The 18,436-nt window shown below is 36.8% G+C and overlaps 1 protein-coding gene across 1 annotated transcript in view; it reads right to left on the bottom strand.

The window, feature by feature from the left end:
• JAK1 (Janus kinase 1) overlaps positions 1-18,436 on the bottom strand; it is a 61,516-nt gene that overhangs the window by 19,197 nt on the left and 23,883 nt on the right. The window contains exons 4-13 of the mRNA XM_015823569.1: positions 17,795-17,993; positions 13,846-13,969; positions 10,970-11,120; positions 10,268-10,431; positions 8,748-9,087; positions 6,778-6,957; positions 5,321-5,478; positions 3,446-3,569; positions 2,204-2,393; positions 1,076-1,182 (exon numbers count right to left, since the gene is read on the bottom strand). Coding sequence (XP_015679055.1) covers positions 1,076-1,182; positions 2,204-2,393; positions 3,446-3,569; positions 5,321-5,478; positions 6,778-6,957; positions 8,748-9,087; positions 10,268-10,431; positions 10,970-11,120; positions 13,846-13,969; positions 17,795-17,993 — 1,737 coding nt within the window. The remainder of the gene's footprint in view (positions 1-1,075; positions 1,183-2,203; positions 2,394-3,445; positions 3,570-5,320; positions 5,479-6,777; positions 6,958-8,747; positions 9,088-10,267; positions 10,432-10,969; positions 11,121-13,845; positions 13,970-17,794; positions 17,994-18,436) is intronic.

Raw genomic sequence — 18,436 nt, forward strand, 5'->3', positions numbered from 1 at the left:
CTCTGGGAAATTTCTGAAGCATGAACAAGCCGAAAAGACAATGACAGATTGGCATCACCAAGACAAAAACAGTTAATTCAAAACAGAAACGGAAAGCTACAAACTCTTCCTCCTGATAGTGCTAGAAAAGGAGATTGGGAAGAGAGGACTGACCTTATATATAACATTAAACAATGGTTTAACATATCTCCAGATCATTCCCACGAGTCTGTATTTAGCAAGAACGTGAGTCTCATACAGATCGTACTCAGCTTACAACCATTCATTGTGTGACCATCCAAAGCAGTGGTGGGATTCAAATATGTGAACAACTGGTTCTCTCTGTGGATGCCGCTTCCAGAAGTTCATTCTGGGCCTGGGCAACAAAAAATTAGCTGATTCTGCCGAACTGGTGCGAACTGGCTGAATCCCACCACCGATCCAAAGTTACAACGGCACTGAAAAAAGTGACTTATGACCATTTTTCACAATTACGACCGTTGCAGTGGTCATGGTCACATGATAAAAAAATGGATGTTTGGCAACCAGCACATATTTATGATGGTTGCAATGTAGCAGGGTCACACATTGTCACATTTTGCAATTTTCTGATAAGCAAAGTCAATGGGGAAACTGGATGCACTTAACAACCATGTTACTAAACTACTGCAGTGATTCACTTAACAACTATGGCAGGAAAGGTCATAAAATGGGGCAAAGCTCACTTAATAATGTGTTGCTTAGCAAGCAAAATTTGAGGCTCAGTCGAGGGCTACCTGTCTACATTTTGACATGAATGCAGTATTTTTTCTTTTTGTTTTGCTACATGTCATTCCCTACTTCAAGTAATTCTGTCTAAATGGTTTCAAAACAGATCAGAAAAAATAACCTGTGCATAAAAATAACTTGCAAGACTTCAGGGAATATTCCTATCACTTAAAAAACACAAAGAAGCACAATCACCCAAACCTTCATAATTAGTTAGTCTGAGTAAATAGATGATGCAATGAGTTTTGCTAGATTTTCTTAGACATCACTGCAAGGCTTAATGAAAGAATGCATTTATAAAATGTTAAAAGATTTCATAATCACTTACTTGCTTTATTTCTTCTTTAAGTATTCGATGAAAACTCAGTTGACCTAAAGGACAAACTGGTTGCCACTCTTGGGACTTCTTTGTAGCTACTAGCAAATTGGAAATTTCTAGAAAGAAAAAGAAAACCTCTCAAATATATTTGAAACAGATTGCCATCCCGATTTATTGCAAGAATGCAGGACAAAATAATCCTTAATAATGATTAATAATCCTTCAAATGATTGCCAGAATTGGATATTTTCCAAGTAAAGAAATACCAATATATATCTTAGGATCAAATCTATTCCACAGAGGGTAGATGTTGAATTTGATTTTTATTATGAAAATCAACTTTCGTTTACAAATTTTACTGAATAGTTTGGTATAAGTCACTGTCTTCATCAGCACAATTTCGTATCTCCAGGCAGCTGCTGGATTAGTGCATTAAATGAAATGTCCACAACAAATCTACAATAATTTAAATTTACAGTTGCTAACCAGAACGCTTCTACCATAGAATAGTTGGTTTTTACTGAACTATTTCATACAAAAGATTCACTTCTTTCAACTGCGCTCAAATAAGCCTTTATTGTTTTGCTGAATGTACAATCCATCCTCCTCTAGTCTAAACAATACCATGTAAAATATGTTTGACTGAACTACTGTTATCTTTCCTAAGAATATCTCCTAAAATTTGTGATGTCTAGCAGGATCTGAACTGTACTGTAATCATTATTCTGTCAATATCAAGTTAACATGCTAATTAATATTAAGGCATGGGAGTTTAGGCACTTGTTGAACTTAATCCTTTTGGGATTATTAGCTCCACCTGCAAGACAAACATTTATTTGTTTGTTTAATTTTTATGCCACACACATCTCACCTTCAGGATGATTACATATTTATAACGTGTAATCCCTCTTTTCTATATTAAGTAAATTCTTAGTATCCAATCCTGACCCTTAGCTCTAAACAAACCTCAATTACTTTAAAAAGGACTGATTTGCTTGGGATTAAATAATCTCATTCTAATAATACAGAGGCATGTATTATTCATAATATGTATATATTTGCAAAAAAAATAGGATCCAAATGAAACAATATATTTTGGTGAAAAAAAATGTTAATATGAATACATAAAAACACTACCTCTTGGTTTTGGCTGAACGCATCTCTTGAGAGTGAAGACTATCTCATCTGTTCTTAGGATCTGCCCTTTTAGATGGTCCATCAACTCTTTAAGTGATGGAAAGAACTTATCAGATCCATGCAGGAGACATCCATCCTTCTTCATTTCTATCTGGAAGTTCTTATACTGTTTTGGAAGATTCACTGAGGGCTTTGGAGAATGAAGGAAAACAAAAATAAAAGAAATCACTAGGTGAATTCAGGTAAAATGCAGATTTATGTTCATGTCTGAAGAGAATGTAACGAATGAAATAAAATCCCACTCGAGATTGATCCAGCAAGTATTTGCAGTACCATCTGGTGAAATCATACTGACCATACTGGAAACCTTGATGAAACTTAAAAAAATGTGCTAAGGCAGCTTAGACATAGACATAGACAGACATAGTTAATGTGCTCCCAACAGATATCATGAGAATGCTTGCCTCAAGTCACATTTTGCCCTTTGAATCCAGGTAATTACGCAAATGTGTTTTCTATAATCAAATATCAAGCCGATCAATAGTTTTAATATAAATCATAAATTAAGATTCCAGATTACTATGGATGTCAGGGAATTTATGATTCATTAGTGGAAGCTTCAGCTGGTTCAAAACAGAGCATATTATACCAATTATTTGCTATGAATATTGGTTGCTAGTCCATTTCTAGACCAATTCAACATGTTGGTTTTCACTTTTAAAGAAAGACTTAAATGACTTAAGTAACTAGATTATTTCTCCTTTATGTACCGACTCAGATCTCGAAATCATATAATATGTGTGGTATTTTTATTCTGCATTTTTTAAAAAAATTATTATATATCACTTTTTTTTCTAAAAGTGTTTTATTGCAACCCGCTCACTTTTAGTCAAATAAATAGTTACCAAATCTCCAATTAATATATTAACAATATATGCTTTCATTCCAGTAACAACAAATTAAAACCATAATAAGACTAGGATTGGCCATCCCTGTCAATATTTATACCCTAATGGAAAAATAAGTAGCAGAGCTTAAAATCTACTTAAATTTGCCAGTTACTACCATAGAAACTTATAGGAAGCTCAGTTATTCCATGTTTGGTAAGAAAGAAATTTCACACTTATTGTTTGAATCATTAATGGCAAGAGTATCACTTCTCAAGCCAATTCTGCAAAAGTTATATTGCCTAGGACTAGGTCAAAAGTATTTAAAGAGAAAATTACTGGACCTCCATCATACCTGTGAAAATTCTGTACATATCACAGTCAAGAGAATGTTGTTGAAGTCTGTACAGCTCCATCTCAATACATATGTCCCTTCTTCATTGCCTTCCAGTTTCAGCTTATTAATAGCATATTCTGTGCTGAAAGATGTTTGAGAAAAATGATTAAAGCTTAGTAAATGTGGACAATTGACCATTCCCTTGAAACCATGCCCATATTTCCCTGGTTCTGCCAGATGGTAGAGCATCACACTGGAGGTGGTTGATTAATTTAAGAGCTAATCCCACCTTCATCTCCTCATGCATTCAGCTCCCCCCCCCTCATCCTATGACTATGATTTACCATTTTATTGGGTTAGGAATATTCATAGTTCATGATTTTAATGTTTTTTATGCTGTAAGCCACCTGGAGTCATTTCATAGTAGAGGGGCAACAAATACATTTAATAATAAAAAATAATAACAAAATCTTTAAACTATAATGGCGGGAGACATAAGATATTTGAAATATTGAGAGTTTGTTACAGTTATAAAATGGCTTTTCCTAGCCAAATGACCACAGAGTAGTTCAGTTTTCATGAACCCAGAAGTTGAGAGGCTCAAAAGAAGGATGCTAAAATGAAAATAATGAAACAATAAAATATTTTTTTCAAGCAAGTGTTTTACAAACTATAATGACTGTTTACCAAAAAAACAATATTGTTTTAAAATCAGTTTCTGAAGGGAGATAGCTGTTTCAGGAAAAAACCAATTGGTGCCTTTTAGTTTCTGATTGAACTCATTTTGCTTAGTAAAAAAAAAACCCATAATACCTGCTTCTGGTTTATAGTATTGAGAACAGACATCTGGGGGGGGGCGGGAATGGCAAACTGACCATGGCAGAATGAATAGCCAAAATGCAGAGGAGCTCTTTGTAATTCCTCCCCAGATGAGGAAAAGACTTGAGATCACCCAAAAGTGTTTCAGAAAGTTGTTCCTCACAAGGAGATTGCAAAATAGTGGTCTCCAGCTCTGGGAGTTGAGGAATTAACCATCATTGCTTGAATTGCAGTCATTGCTTTTCAAAAGGACTCTGGGCTCACATACTTTATTTTCTAATCACTTTTGGAAATTGCTGCTTTTTAGCTATTAGGAACCTTTGGATCAATAGGTTCAGCAGCATCAGGTGAGTTTCTTTCAATCTTTAGCAAAACAAGTTTTAAATACAAGTTTAAGGACTTAATCTTTTTGAATAAACAATAAAAGGACTATTAAAATTTGATTCTGGAAAGTTGCAATGGACTAAGGATCCATATGAATATGAATTAAGATTTTGGGATTAATTTAGAATCCTTCTGGTGAAAAATGCTTTTGTTATCAATTCTCTTTTAAAAAAACATGATAGGACAAGATCTTTAAGGCTGGACACTAGAGAGAATGAGGAGGAACTAAAGATTACAATTAAAGGAAAAAATAGTTAAATTTGACTAATACAGAATGGAGCAAAATATTTTAACAGTATCTTCCTCCATAGATAAATTGTGTTTAGAAAGTATTATGGAAAACAAGCATGTTTTACCAGACATGAGTGAGACCGATCTGAAAGTGGATTTAAAAATGATATGCAACAAGAATGATATGCAAAATAATGGACAAAAATTGTTGATGTCTTAGTAATTAAAAGGGCTATACAAACAATAAGCCAAAAAATGAGCAGGATAACTTTCTATAATGTGCATACAAAAGAGACCTGTTAATGCTGTGAAGAATTTTGTGAGAAGGGATAAAGAATGAATGAAAAGAAAACAAGTTCGAGGGCATTATTTGAAGAGACTAAAGTTAAGAGGTGTTGAAAGTAAAAGGAAAGAATATAAGGTTGGTATATAAGATTACTATATTGTTTATTAACTAACCAAATTGGGCCATGGCAGCCATTTTTAATATTATGTTCTATCAGAGGTGGTGCAATATCTGTGCAAAGAAAATGGTGGGCATCCGCAGTCAACCTGAAGTATCCATCCACCAAAGCAGAAAACGACAGAGCTTCTTCACATGAAGACAGTTTAAATTCCTAGAGTTAAAAAAAAAATGTCTGAAGAGTTATTCCACTTTGGATAAGACGCAACAATCAACTATTACAACTCCATCTACAGGGACAGTCAAAAATATTGGGCTGCTGAAGCAACAAGGAAGGCACAATCCACAAATTAACCAGAATGGCAGTTAAATCTTTACCATGGTTGACAATGAGATACTCTAAAACAGTGTTTCTCAACTTAAGGAACTTTAAGATGACTCCCTATTATGCTGGGGAATCCTGGAAGTTGAAGTCCACTTATTTTGTTAATAAGGTTGAGAAACGCTGCTCTAAGGACAGGGATTTGACTTCAGTTCACCGAAATGTACATCTTTTAACTTCTAAAAACTTGAAAAAAATAATATAAGCAAGAAAACAGGAATGACATCTTATCTATATAGTGCTGGGATGATAGGTATACTCCCTCTTCTAAACTTTATCTGTTTCTAAGTATATTTGTCTTCTCTTGATTTAAATGTATTAATGTCAAATGCAGGTTACTAATGCAGGTTTTTTTAAAAAAAAAATTACTGCTCATGAAAATTACAGTATTTTTGCCTGGAATCAGTAAAGGAATGTGTGGATAACCTTGCAGGATTCTGTTAATGATTTTTTACAATAAATAGAATTCATCTAGTCATATTTCCTGTTGGTTTATCTGGGATGGCTGACATCAATATTACTAATCTGAAAGTATAAACTTCCAACTGCCACTTTTGACTACTTAATCCATTAGGTCTTTCCTAGGTAGCATCTTTTCCCCTCATTCCCCAAGGTCAGGGGTAGGCAACCCTGGCTCTTTTATGACTCGTGGACTTCAACTCCCAGAATTCCTGAGCCAGCCATGGTGGCTCAGGAATTCTGGGAGTTGAAGTCCACGAGTCATAAAAGAGCCAAGGTTGCCTACCCCTGACCAAGGTCATCCAACGTTTCATTACAGAATCTCATGAGACCCATAAAGTACAATGAAATCTCATAAGAAATTCCATTTATTCTACACACAGTTTTTGCTGCAAGTACCACTTTAGGTGCTAGGGAAACTTCAGCACCCATGAACCCTAGTCAACCTTTTTATTATAAAAGTTATAAAATAGAAGTCGGTAACAAGTTTAGTCCACATATATACATAAGCAAAATGCTGATATACAGAAAGAGGTCATCTCTTCTTTCAACATACAGTATTATTAACAGTAGATTACTGTGTTAGTGATTGAGGCTACAAAAATCAAAGGGATGCTACTTTGGAGCATTATTAATTCTGATAGCATATAAGTGACTTTATCAGACACTTACCATCCTCTTGTTGTCTTGTTTATAGATCCAGACGTTAGATTCTTTGATCACAAGATGAGTTATTTCAGGAAAGTAAGAAAAACTGATCCATTCCTCCCTTTTGTTTTTTTCTTCATTTTTTCCAACTTTTTCAGATTTTCTTTTCTTAATTTTCGGTTTTTCCTTTTCATTCTGTGTAAGCTGATGAATAACATCACGCACACTGAATAATTTGATTCAGCTCACGTCCAATATCTTTTCCAATTTCTCTCCCAATTTCTCTCTCATACACACATACATAAACAGGCAGAAGTTATATATTAAAAACCTTGGATACAGTTATTTGTAGTACTTGTTAGATTCGTTATTGTACCGTTATTGTGGAAAACTAAAATGCACCTTTCATTATATCGGTAGTATCTAACTGACACAAAGCATTATGAAAAAAATCCTTCAATAAGGATAAAGTTAGATCATCTTTTATAAATCATATTGACAATATTTTCCTAAATATATACCCTTGGCTATACAAATGTCATTTTGGACTGACAAATTGAATAGGGATGGCTAAAATACTTTTATTCCTCAGATCAGTGTTTCTCAACCTTGACAATTTTAAGGCATGTGGACTTCAACTCCCAGAATTCCACAGCCAGCAATGCTGGCTGTGGAATTCTGGGAGTTGAAGTCCACATGCCTTAAAATTGTCAAGGTTGAGAAACACTGCCTCAGATCATGTATATATATATTCTTGTACATGTGTTTCCAATTCATATATGCATGTACCCCTTGTTTCCCCGAAAGCAAGCCCTACCCCAAAAATAAGTCCTAGTTTTGGGATGAGGCACACACCTAAAAATCAAGCTAGGACAGCGGTGGGGAGGTTGGAGCTTATCATGGCAGCCAGACCTCCCATGGATCAACACTTGCCTCGCCTCAGCCCTCTTCTTCTGCAGCTGAAGGAGCAGCTTCATTCTGCAACTGAGAATGGAGCTCCAGCCTTTCCGGAAGACCTGTGTAGCCGAGAACCAAGCTATGGGTCTTATTTTCAGGGAAACACGGTATATATTTGTTAGATTTATCTCCTGCCTTTCCTTCAGGAGCTCAAGGCAGCATATAATTACCTTCTCCCATTTTTCTCTACTACAACAACTTTCCTGTAAAATAGATTAGATAATGGCTTTTTCAAAGACACCCAATGAGATTTTGTGAATGAACGGGAACTAGAACATGCAACTCTCATGTTTGAATCCAATACTTTATCCACTGTATCACACTGGTTCACATACACCCAACCCTTCCTCCCCCCCCACACACAATGCCAACAAGTCTTTTTTTTCTATTTTATATCTTTATAACTTTGCAGTCTTTTTTTAAAAAAACTTTGATATTTATGTTACTAAATAATATATAATTCACCTATCCTGAATATTTTATCAGTCACTTCCTTCTTCTAATCTTATTTTTTGGTTCAATAACCAGGTGTAATTCCCAATCAGTTCACCACTAAAGGTCAGGCAGCTCCAGGAACCACACCACATTTCAAAGATGCCAGATGTGCCCCCTAAACTGCAGCTTCTCATCCCTGCTCTTTCTTTTATTCCCCTTAATTCAGCAATATTTACATAGCATTTTCAGCCAGAAGCATATCTTCCCTTTGTGTAGTTTGCTATATTCCTGCTATCAACATAGTTTCTGCTGAATTTGAAAGAACCAGATTAAGTAGCATCACCCAAGTTGAAACTTCTAGCTTTGACTCCTGCTGACTTCATAGGTGTGGCCATGTAGTGTTTTGGCAACAATATGAAACTAATTTCTTGTTGCTTTTTTCAGGATGTTTTTTTACATTGCACAATCTACGTACAGGTCTGAGAGTTCCTCAATTTTCATATTCTCACCATGTTGTGTTTTTTTTTATAAAACCCAAACACTATTCTATTCAAATGACTCTAGCTAACTTTGTTAGTAAACAAAGGACTTGTGATACTCACAAGTGGTTTACGTCGCCACTGGATTCCAAGATTGCCTGTTACCATCACTTCATAATATGGAATTATTTTTTCAGAAGCATCCAAGTTAAAGTTCTCATTTTCTGATGAAATTAGCAGTGAGGATGTCTCAAATGTTTCAGCTCCATAATTCTTTGTCAATGTCTCCATTGTTGCTAAGTATTTCACTTTCAGGTCATGTGGAGAAACACTGCTGTCAGAAATTGTCTTGTTGTTAAATTCCTTGAGAAAGTCCCTGAAAACATTATTAATTCGTATTCTCGTTAAGATGTTCCTTTGTCTAATTTTCTTGTTCAGTGTTTCTGGAATATACCGTTTATAGCTGAAATGAGATAGGACACAAAAACATACACACTTATTTTTAATAGCCTGTTATAAATTACAAGAGGGTATATTTCATTTAAATATACCCACACAAGAGAAAAAAAGCACATGAAAATCAAAAACATATTTGAAAACGTAGACTGTGGTACATTCATGGATAATATGTAACTCATCTACTGTGTTTCCCTGAAAATAAGTCTTATATTGTTTTTGCCTCCAAAAGAGGCATTAGGTCTTATTTTCGGGAGATGTTTTTCCCACTGTCTGACCTTGCAGCAGCGGAACCAACAGCCCCATCCTGCAGGAGCCTGCATGGCCACCACTGACCCACTTCTTCTGCGGCCACTCACATGCATTGCCCTCGGTCTCTATTTCGTCAGCAGAGGCCTTCAAGAAAGGCCTCTGAAGTTGAGAACAGAGCTTCGGGATGACGCATGTGTCGTGTCCTGGCCTCCGTTTCACTGGTAGAGGCCTTCAGGAAAGGCCTACTGCCCTTCAACTTTCCCTTTCTTACCTGGTCAGATTGTAACTTCAAAGATACAATTGCTCCTGCCACCCAGCTGACCTTGACCTCCTTTTCCCTCTTCAAATAGGCATTCCCTTCCTTTCCTTCTGCAAGCAAGCCAGCATCCCTTTGGAAATCTTCTGGTCTTCCCCAGGTGTGTATGTGACTTGTAACATGCAGTTTGGAGAACAACAGGAATCCTATTTTCATGTTGCTTCAAAAGCCCCATTCCCCAAGTCACATGCACACCTTTCCTTCTTCACAACATGAGGGCTTGCAGAAGGAAAGGGAAGCCTGTTTATTAGGTTGGTCACCTAACAAATAGTACTTTCAACGACGAAGATTCTGGTCCCAATTGTGGTTGCAAGTCAAGGACTACCTGCAAATACTGAGAATTGGACATGTGTTTTTCAGTCACAGTTTATACATCTCCAAAGGACAGGGATGGGACTGATATAGTTAGAAGAACCACTACCTTGAGCAATCCTAGAAGCCATGACACAATTTTTCTGTGTACAAGGAAATCACATTGCCCTACACATTGCCCTACACATTTTTTTTCATAAACAAGACCATTTGTGCATTAGAAATATGGAATCAGTTTTTTCACAGTTTACCCCCAAGTTTCCCAATCGGTCAGAAGAAATACGACCTACAAATAATTCAATCTCACCTGATATCTCGGGGAAGTTCTGGTAACCTCAGGTTTTTTTTAATTGCATAGTGGGATATGGCAAGTACAGCCATACCCAAACATTCATTTTCAATTTCATGTGATTCTTGATCATTCTTAGTTTCCCGAAGAGGTGCAAGACCTTTTACCAAGTCATTTTGACCCTAGATTGGAGAGTGAGATAAATCGATGTTTAGCAATAAATGGTTACTTCACTTCATTCACTGAATACCCAAGAAACAAAGCCTTCCATATAAAAGTCAATCAACATTTTAGACTGCGAAGAGTATTGCTTCTTCCTCCTACAAACATATAACATAAACTGACACAGTGAAATCATATACATGCCACAGAATAATATCTCAGTGAAGAAGTATTATTCAAGAGAGTTTTCCACACAGTGCATTTTCTGTTTTTAATCTTATTATGGACCAGCATTCTGTAAATATGCACTCATAGTTCTACTAACTAGGCAATAGAAAAACAAAACTGATGAATATTTGGGGCAGCATTCACAATGTATTTCTTTTATAAATATTGATCTTTAGTTAGAGTTTATACATATTTTTTTTTTTTAAATAATAATCATCATCATCCATATTCCATCTCAGAAATAACAGTACTTCCTAAAGATAATGAAATGTAACCTCTACTATAATACTGTATATAACATGAGACAGAATTCTTTTATAAAGTACTTGCCTGAGCAAAGAGATATTCTAATGAATTCGCATCAAGGAGAGGTGTTCCTTCTTGTACTGTTCTCTTTTCATAAGAATTCTTTTTCTTTGGAGAATGCCTCCAGACAGATGGCTCATTTTCATTTGTTCCATGCCAATTAGTAAAGTAAAACCTTGAGCAAATAATTATAAAGATTTAAATTAAATTCTTAGGTGCAATGTGCATACATGGACTTTACATGACTAGGTAACTGGAAACCAGAAATTCCAACAATTTTTTAAATACATAATTTATTGATAGTTTTTTTCAAGGCTACCCAGTCATATCCACTAAGAATAGCAAGCCCAATAACAACTAGCCCTCACAGGGTCCTTTCAAGCCTCACAACCAGAGCATTCTTGTCTAGTTAACAAAGTGAGACTCACAGGTTTTCTAATACAGGGTTTCCCATTTGATATATGTCCTTCCCAGCAAGTGCTTCTCTGAGATAGTGCTGATCAGAGTAAAAGCCACACAAGGATTAATTTGGCAGTAAGTGCAATATAGTGGCCAAATATAACCTATCACACACAGCCATTTTGGTGCCATTCAAAAACATACCATGTTGAGAACATATTTAGTCTTTCAAGCTCAATGGGATTTGAAAGTTTTAAAATTTTGTTTGGACTATACTAAAACACCATTTCTTATCAGATTTCTTTCCAAGTATTGGAAAATTAGGATTTCAATGATGAAGTACTGCTGGAGAAAGAAATTCTATTGAGAGCTATTGTTTTCAAATATCTAGACCATCTATTACTTATTAGTGAAACTGAATCAAGTTGAAAACAGTGACAAGGTTAATCTTCCAGCCTGATCTGTGGGATCTCAGTTGCCCAAATGTTTTTATAAATGACATATTTGGGGAACTTTCTGAGTAGATCCCTAAAGTATATTATAATAAAATCTCAACTCAGGATTCTAGAATGGGTTTAAAGGCTTAAATATATTTACCTTTTCCTTTCATAAATCTATGCTTGCCTGAATATTTATTAGAGCCCAAATGACTGATTGATCCAATCATTATATGGTTCACTTGCGGTAGATATTTACTGAAACTCAAATTGCTTATTTATTTTTTTTGTCAAGGGCAGTTTATTTAATAGCCAGTACAGCATATCTGAGCTTGGCTCAGAATATTAAGTACAGATTATTCAGGAAGTCCTCATACCTTTTACTGGAACAATATTTCCACAAATGCAATAAAATGTTATTAAGAAAATAATAAATGCTTACTTAAATAAATGTGATTCTTTCTGCATGGAGTTAAACAGAGCAACTGTAGCATAATGAGATAGGGGTGAATGCACATACATGCATAGTAAATAAATCATATTATTTACTTTTGGGATAAACAACATTATGCAGAACAAAGGAAGGGAGTAAGAAATATTAAAACAAAGAAAATAAGGATAGGAGAAAAGAAAGAAAAATTAGTGTATATATTTCTCCCTATCTTTCTATTCTTAAAAGCCCTCTTCTCTCATGTCTATATACTACTTCTTACATTGCCTTTTGTTCTATACGTTTCTCACTTCTCTCTGAGGACCCTTCACTTGCTCCATCTGTACTGATCGACTTACTGGTTTTCAATATTCTCAAACCAGTTATTATTTCTTTTTTGTCCTTTTTGTCTTCTTGTAATTTATCATAAATTAGTGTTTATTTCAACATACTGTACAAATGTCAGTCCATACAATTTGCGAAATAGTTCTTCCAGCTTTTCTTGAATTCAGTTTAATTTGAGTCATTTAATTACTTCCATTTTAAATTCCATTTACTCTACCAGAGGCTCCTGGTTTAATCCTCTTCACCCACTTCCCATCAAACGTTTGTGCTCTGAATTTTCTCCTTTTTATTCTTTGCAACCCAACCGAATGCCAGAGAGAAACGATGTAAAGGGGCTAAGGCCCTTATGCTTTCCTTAACTTATTTAATCTTCACTGTTCCTTGCTCTTATATTCTTTATCAATATCTTTTTCTTCCTAAATACATCATACTTTGTTCTCTCTTTCATTTTCTTTTTGCAACACTCTCTTTTATGCTACTTTATGCAAGCTAAAACCTCTAATCTGGAGACTACCTGTGAGTCAACATCCTTTGCCTACATCCCACCAAACATACATTAAGTATTCAAAGATGTTTCAAGCAACCTTAATATTCCAAAAATTCCCTTCATGTTCTCCTACATATTAATTATAAAATCAGTCACATGCTTAGCAATTGTTTCTGTATTCAATGAATTTAATCGATTTTATTTATACATATTTATTTAGTAGATTTATATGGCTGTCCATCACAAATACATGTCTCTCAGCAGTTAACAATATTTTTAATAAAAAAACACACAGAAACATAAAAACCATAGCAGCCAGAAAAAAAACCCTGTAAAAGCCACAATCAAACATTCAACACAACCAAGAAACAGACTCTGTCACACACCTGATACCCGAAACATGAGCACAGAGCCATGTCTATGGAAGGCCAACAGGGACATGGCCATCTAATTCTGGAGGAATGATATTTATGAGGACAGGTGACATACCAGAAAGGGCTTCCCTCTTGGGCCCCACCATGCTTACCTGGAGCATGCCCCTCTGGCTGGATGGGATGGGACGGTAGAAATAACTGGGGGGGGGTGTATTCAATTTAGACTTGGTTTTCTCTGATCTGTGTCATGAAAAGCAAAACTGCAATGTTTCAAAACTGCTCTAATATGAAATGTTTTTTAGCTGTGGTTTCTTGGAAACATTGTGAAGGCCGGAAGTATCTTAAAAGCAAAGAAATTAAATGCCTCACCCTGAAGCAGGCCACAGAGATACTACTGCACCAACTGTATTAGAGACTATCATAGTTACCTCATGCGATAATGAACCCGGAGTGAAGTTTTTTCATCAACATAGAAGACATGATTTGGTGCATACCAGATCTTTCTACTTTCATCAAAGAGGGCAAACAAATTGTGACACAGAGGAGAAATAGCTGGTAAAAGACAGAAAAAAGGGAAAAAAAGAAAACAATAGTTTAGTGAATAGCTAAAAAATATAAAATTATATTATTTACTGTTAAAATTATTTTGTGCTTTCAATTATGCAGTAGCTACTTTTTAATATAAAAATGTTCAATAAAGATTATACCTGTTATCAATTAGATCATAAGGCTGAATCACAGTTTTATCTATCTTTATTGTATAAGTTTGTGGTAGTCTATTTGCTTGTGTCTACTACAGCAAGTAAAGGGTTAACTGAAGACTTTGGCATAAGAAACGGTGGGGTAAAAGTTAGAAGGAACTGGAGGAAGACAGAGGCAAGTTGCACAGTAAATACAAAGGATCAGAAATGAAAATAAGCCCATCAGCCTATATATAGCGGGAAGGGAAGGGAAGGAAAGGAAAGGAAAGGAAAGGAAAGGAAAGGAAAGGAAAGGAAAGGAAAGGAAAGGAAAGGAAAGGAAAGGAAAGGAAAGGAAAGGAAAGGAAAGGAAAAGGTGGAGCTTGTGACATAAAAAAATAATTGCTCCCTTCAATGGCTAATATAATGCACTACTGGAAAAAAAATAGATAAGAGGAAAAAGTACCCTGAATATAATAACTCTAAACATTTTGGGTGAGGCAATGAGATCTTAAAAGATATTTATTCTCCCCCCCCCCATTAATTATTGCACTTCTGCTTCAATAAATGCACATTTGCAAAAAAGCATCACAACACCTTTTGCATGTGATTTACAGTCAGTACTTTAGTTTCACAACAATCCACAGTACATATACATACACGAACAAATTTAGAAAAACTAATATTGAGAAGCTAAAGACTAACTCCATTCCAAACATTCCTAAAGCAAGATTCACAGCTGGTTCTGGGCATTTTTCCACGGTTTCTCCTCTTGATCAAACAGAGAGAGAAATAGTAAGGTTGATGGATCTTTCATTTGTTGGAACACCTGATGACCTTTCGTTCTCAGGACAAATTGAGAAAATCCTGCTTCAAATTAACCAAAATGCATTCACAATTTATTGCATCTAAGATTGACTTAAATCTTAAATCACTTTTAAAAACTGGAAAACTAATGTATAATTTTCAGTGAAAAACAGTCAGACTGCAATCTGTATAAGATATAAAAAGATGTGATTTTTCACAGCCACATGACTCCACCACTACTTTTAAGTTTTTAAACAATTTAAACTCAATTACCAGGAATCTATAGGGTTTTGAAATGTTCCTTGCAGTTTATAATAAAAGGTTACTCNCTTGAAGTCCATCCAAGTGATTTTCTATCCACAAACAAAAAGCAAAAAGGAGAATCTACTTGGTTTGAAGTTACATGATAAGTGTCTCCTAGTGTTTACGAGCAAGTCCCAAAATTACGAATATTGCAGCACCACGGCTGTCGTTCACCCTTACGAATGACTGCAGAGACTCTGCAACATTCACCTATTTCCCCCCCCCCACTCCCCACAACTGCTTCTCCCTCCCATCCTGCCATGCCAGACTCACCTTGCAAATATCTGTCTCCTCTCTGCCACAGTTTCTTTCCCTTTGGGGGAGAGGAGAGTCGGCTTGGAAATGCTTTTCGTGCCGACAGTGGAAGCACCTGGGTGCCGTAATATCACGCATGTTCAACACCCATTCTCTGCAAAAGAGATCATGGCTTCTGGAAGCTTCCATTCTACGGGGGGGGGAAGTGTTTGCTTCATTTGCATGCCTATGGGACAAAGTGTGGAATCGGAGTTGGCCGGGTGCAGGAACCAAGCAGGAGGAGAAGAGCGGTGAGGATTTGTGCCAGCCGACCAGCCAGACAAGGAGTAGGCTGGGCAGGGTGGGTAGCTGGCTGATGAGGGGGGAATTATGGCTGCTCAGGTGGCTACCATCAGCAGCAGCAGCTTGGAATCAGGTGAAAGGGGTCTGGCCCTGCAATGCCTCCCCACTCAGTCGAAGGCTTCATTCCTGCCCTCAAACTAAGGCCGGTGCACATGAGCAAGCAGCACACCCGGGCCACGGATGGCATTGGTTCCTGCGCCTGGCCAACTCCGATTCCATGCTTTCTCCCTTAGGCATGCAAATGAAGCAAACACTTTCCTCCCACCCAGAAAATGGAAGCTTCCAGGGGCCATGATCTCTTTTGCAGAGAATGGGCATTTGAATTCGCGTGATATTATGGCACCAGGAGCTTCCATTGTCCGCGTGAAAAGCATTTCCAAGCAGACTCTCCTCTCCCTCAAAGGGAAAGAAACCGAGGCAGAGAGGAGACAGATCTTTGCAAGGTGAGTCTGGTGCAGCAGGAAGGGAGGGTGAAGCATGAGGTATCTTAATGGGTCGGGGAGGCCTTGGGGGCCTGTTCATCACTAGGCCCCCCCATGGCCTTCCCCACCCTAAGATATCTCATGTGCACTTAATGAGCCACATGCGTCTTAACAAGCAGGGAGTGATCTCGTTTGAGGTACAAGATTCACTCCCACGAATTCTTGAGTTACAAATGGAATGGGCAGGCTCCATTACATTCATAACTCAACCTGTATCTTAAAGAGAGCAATCTTGTTTCTGTAAAACTATGATGTAATACACAGTAAAGATGTTTGGGTACAAGTTAAGAATTTTAAGATAGTAGATATAGCATTCTAAGCTCTGAAAGAAACTAGTATTTTACATATATGCTTTGCTTTGTCTATAACTCACATGTGTGCTTTCGGGCATTTTTTCAAAGATTTTCTCACAATTCTACATACACAACACTCTATGAGAGGCTTGTGTGAAAAGCACTATCGTGACACCCTCAATTGGAGCCAACTATCGCAAAGATTTAAGTCCACAGGGTGACAAACTGAGTCAGAAACAAAAGCAACATGGTTCCTATTAGTAGCAAAATTCACAGGGCATAGTCCATTAGTAGTGCCCGTGCTCTCTTCTTTATCAATTAAGTGTATCCAGAGGAATCCAGCTTTTGACAAAAATCCTCAAATCAAGTTTAAGTCTTGATGACTTCATGGACATATCCTTGTAGTTTTCTTAGTAACATCATGGGAATGGTTTGCTATTATTTTCTTCCACGATGTTCTGTTGACTTCTTCATCTAGCTGTGTGACTTCATGGCAGTATCTCATTCAACTACTAATTTGGCCCTGCTTAGGCTTTTTGTTTTTGGATTTTTAAAATATGTATTTTTATTTAGGTCAGTCAAATTAGTTTCTGATACTAGGGGTAATTTAATGTTTAGGGGCTATTTTAATATATGTTAGAGGTGATCCTCAACTTACAACCATTTGTTTAGCAACTGTTCAAAGTTAGGACGGCACTGGAAAAAATTGACTTGCAATCAGCCCTCACATTTGCAACGCCGCAGCCTCCCTGCAGCCAAGTGATCAAAATTCAGATGCTCAAGTAACCCACATATATTTACAATGGTTGTAAATCCCAGATAGCTTCCAATCAGCAGCCCGTGGAAGCTGGATTCACTTAACAACCGGATGATTCTCTTGACAACTGTGGTGATTCACTTAACAATCAGAGCAAAAAGATCATAAAATCAGGCGTGACTTATTTAACAACCGTATCACTTAGTGATGGAACTTGCAGTCCCAAGTGTGGTTGTAAATCGAAGACTACCTGCATTCTAATTTTATCTTTTCAACGCAATCTGATGCACAACAAGTATAGCACAACATGACAAATGATGGACAGCTTGAACAATTAGAAGTCACCGAGGCTTTTATTCGGGAATTTCTCTAACTCCCTTTAAATTCACCAGTCTAAAAATAATTCCTGTTTGTTTTAAACAAGCTAAGTAATAAGAAAAGATACTGCGGAAACTCACAGCATTTTTGTGCCGCTTCAATGCAAAGTTCTTCTGCTGTGTACTTGCCACTTGTATAACGAAGGGAAGGCTTTTCTTGTAAGTAGAACAGTATTTCCAGCATTTGCTCCTGAAGCTCTGCGTTGACTTCGTTTTTCTTTGAACTTCTCATTTTTGCACAGAAAGCCATCGCTTTACAGTCTTCTTTTACAAACATATACTACATACATGGAAAGGAAAACTATCACAACAAAGTAGACAAACTATCAAATACCTTCCACTAACAATATTACATTTCTTGAGGCATCTTTAAGAATTAGCAAATGGATTATGACATAAGTCCTCCCTAACTGAAAGTGCGGCCAACTCCGATATTCGCCTAGCCGATGTTACAGCTACCAGGAACCCCACCTTCAAGGACAGAAAGTGCAGAAAACAGGAACTAAGAGGTTCGAAAGGAGGGGAAGTCAGGCCTGCAATACCTTGGGTAGATCCCAAGACGGATAGCGATGAACCACGGGTGGCCTGGTATTGACCACCCCTTTTAGAAAGGCACTAACTGCTGGATGCTGCAACAATGGACCTAGATTGTCGCAGGAAAGGACCGTTGAAAGAGCCGCGATCTGTCTGCGAATGGTACTGGGAGCTAAGCCCTTGTTCAAC

This window comes from Protobothrops mucrosquamatus, unplaced genomic scaffold, assembly GCF_001527695.2.
Source record: "Protobothrops mucrosquamatus isolate PMUCROS unplaced genomic scaffold, P.Mucros_1.0 scaffold1915, whole genome shotgun sequence".
NCBI lineage: Eukaryota > Metazoa > Chordata > Lepidosauria > Squamata > Viperidae > Protobothrops > Protobothrops mucrosquamatus.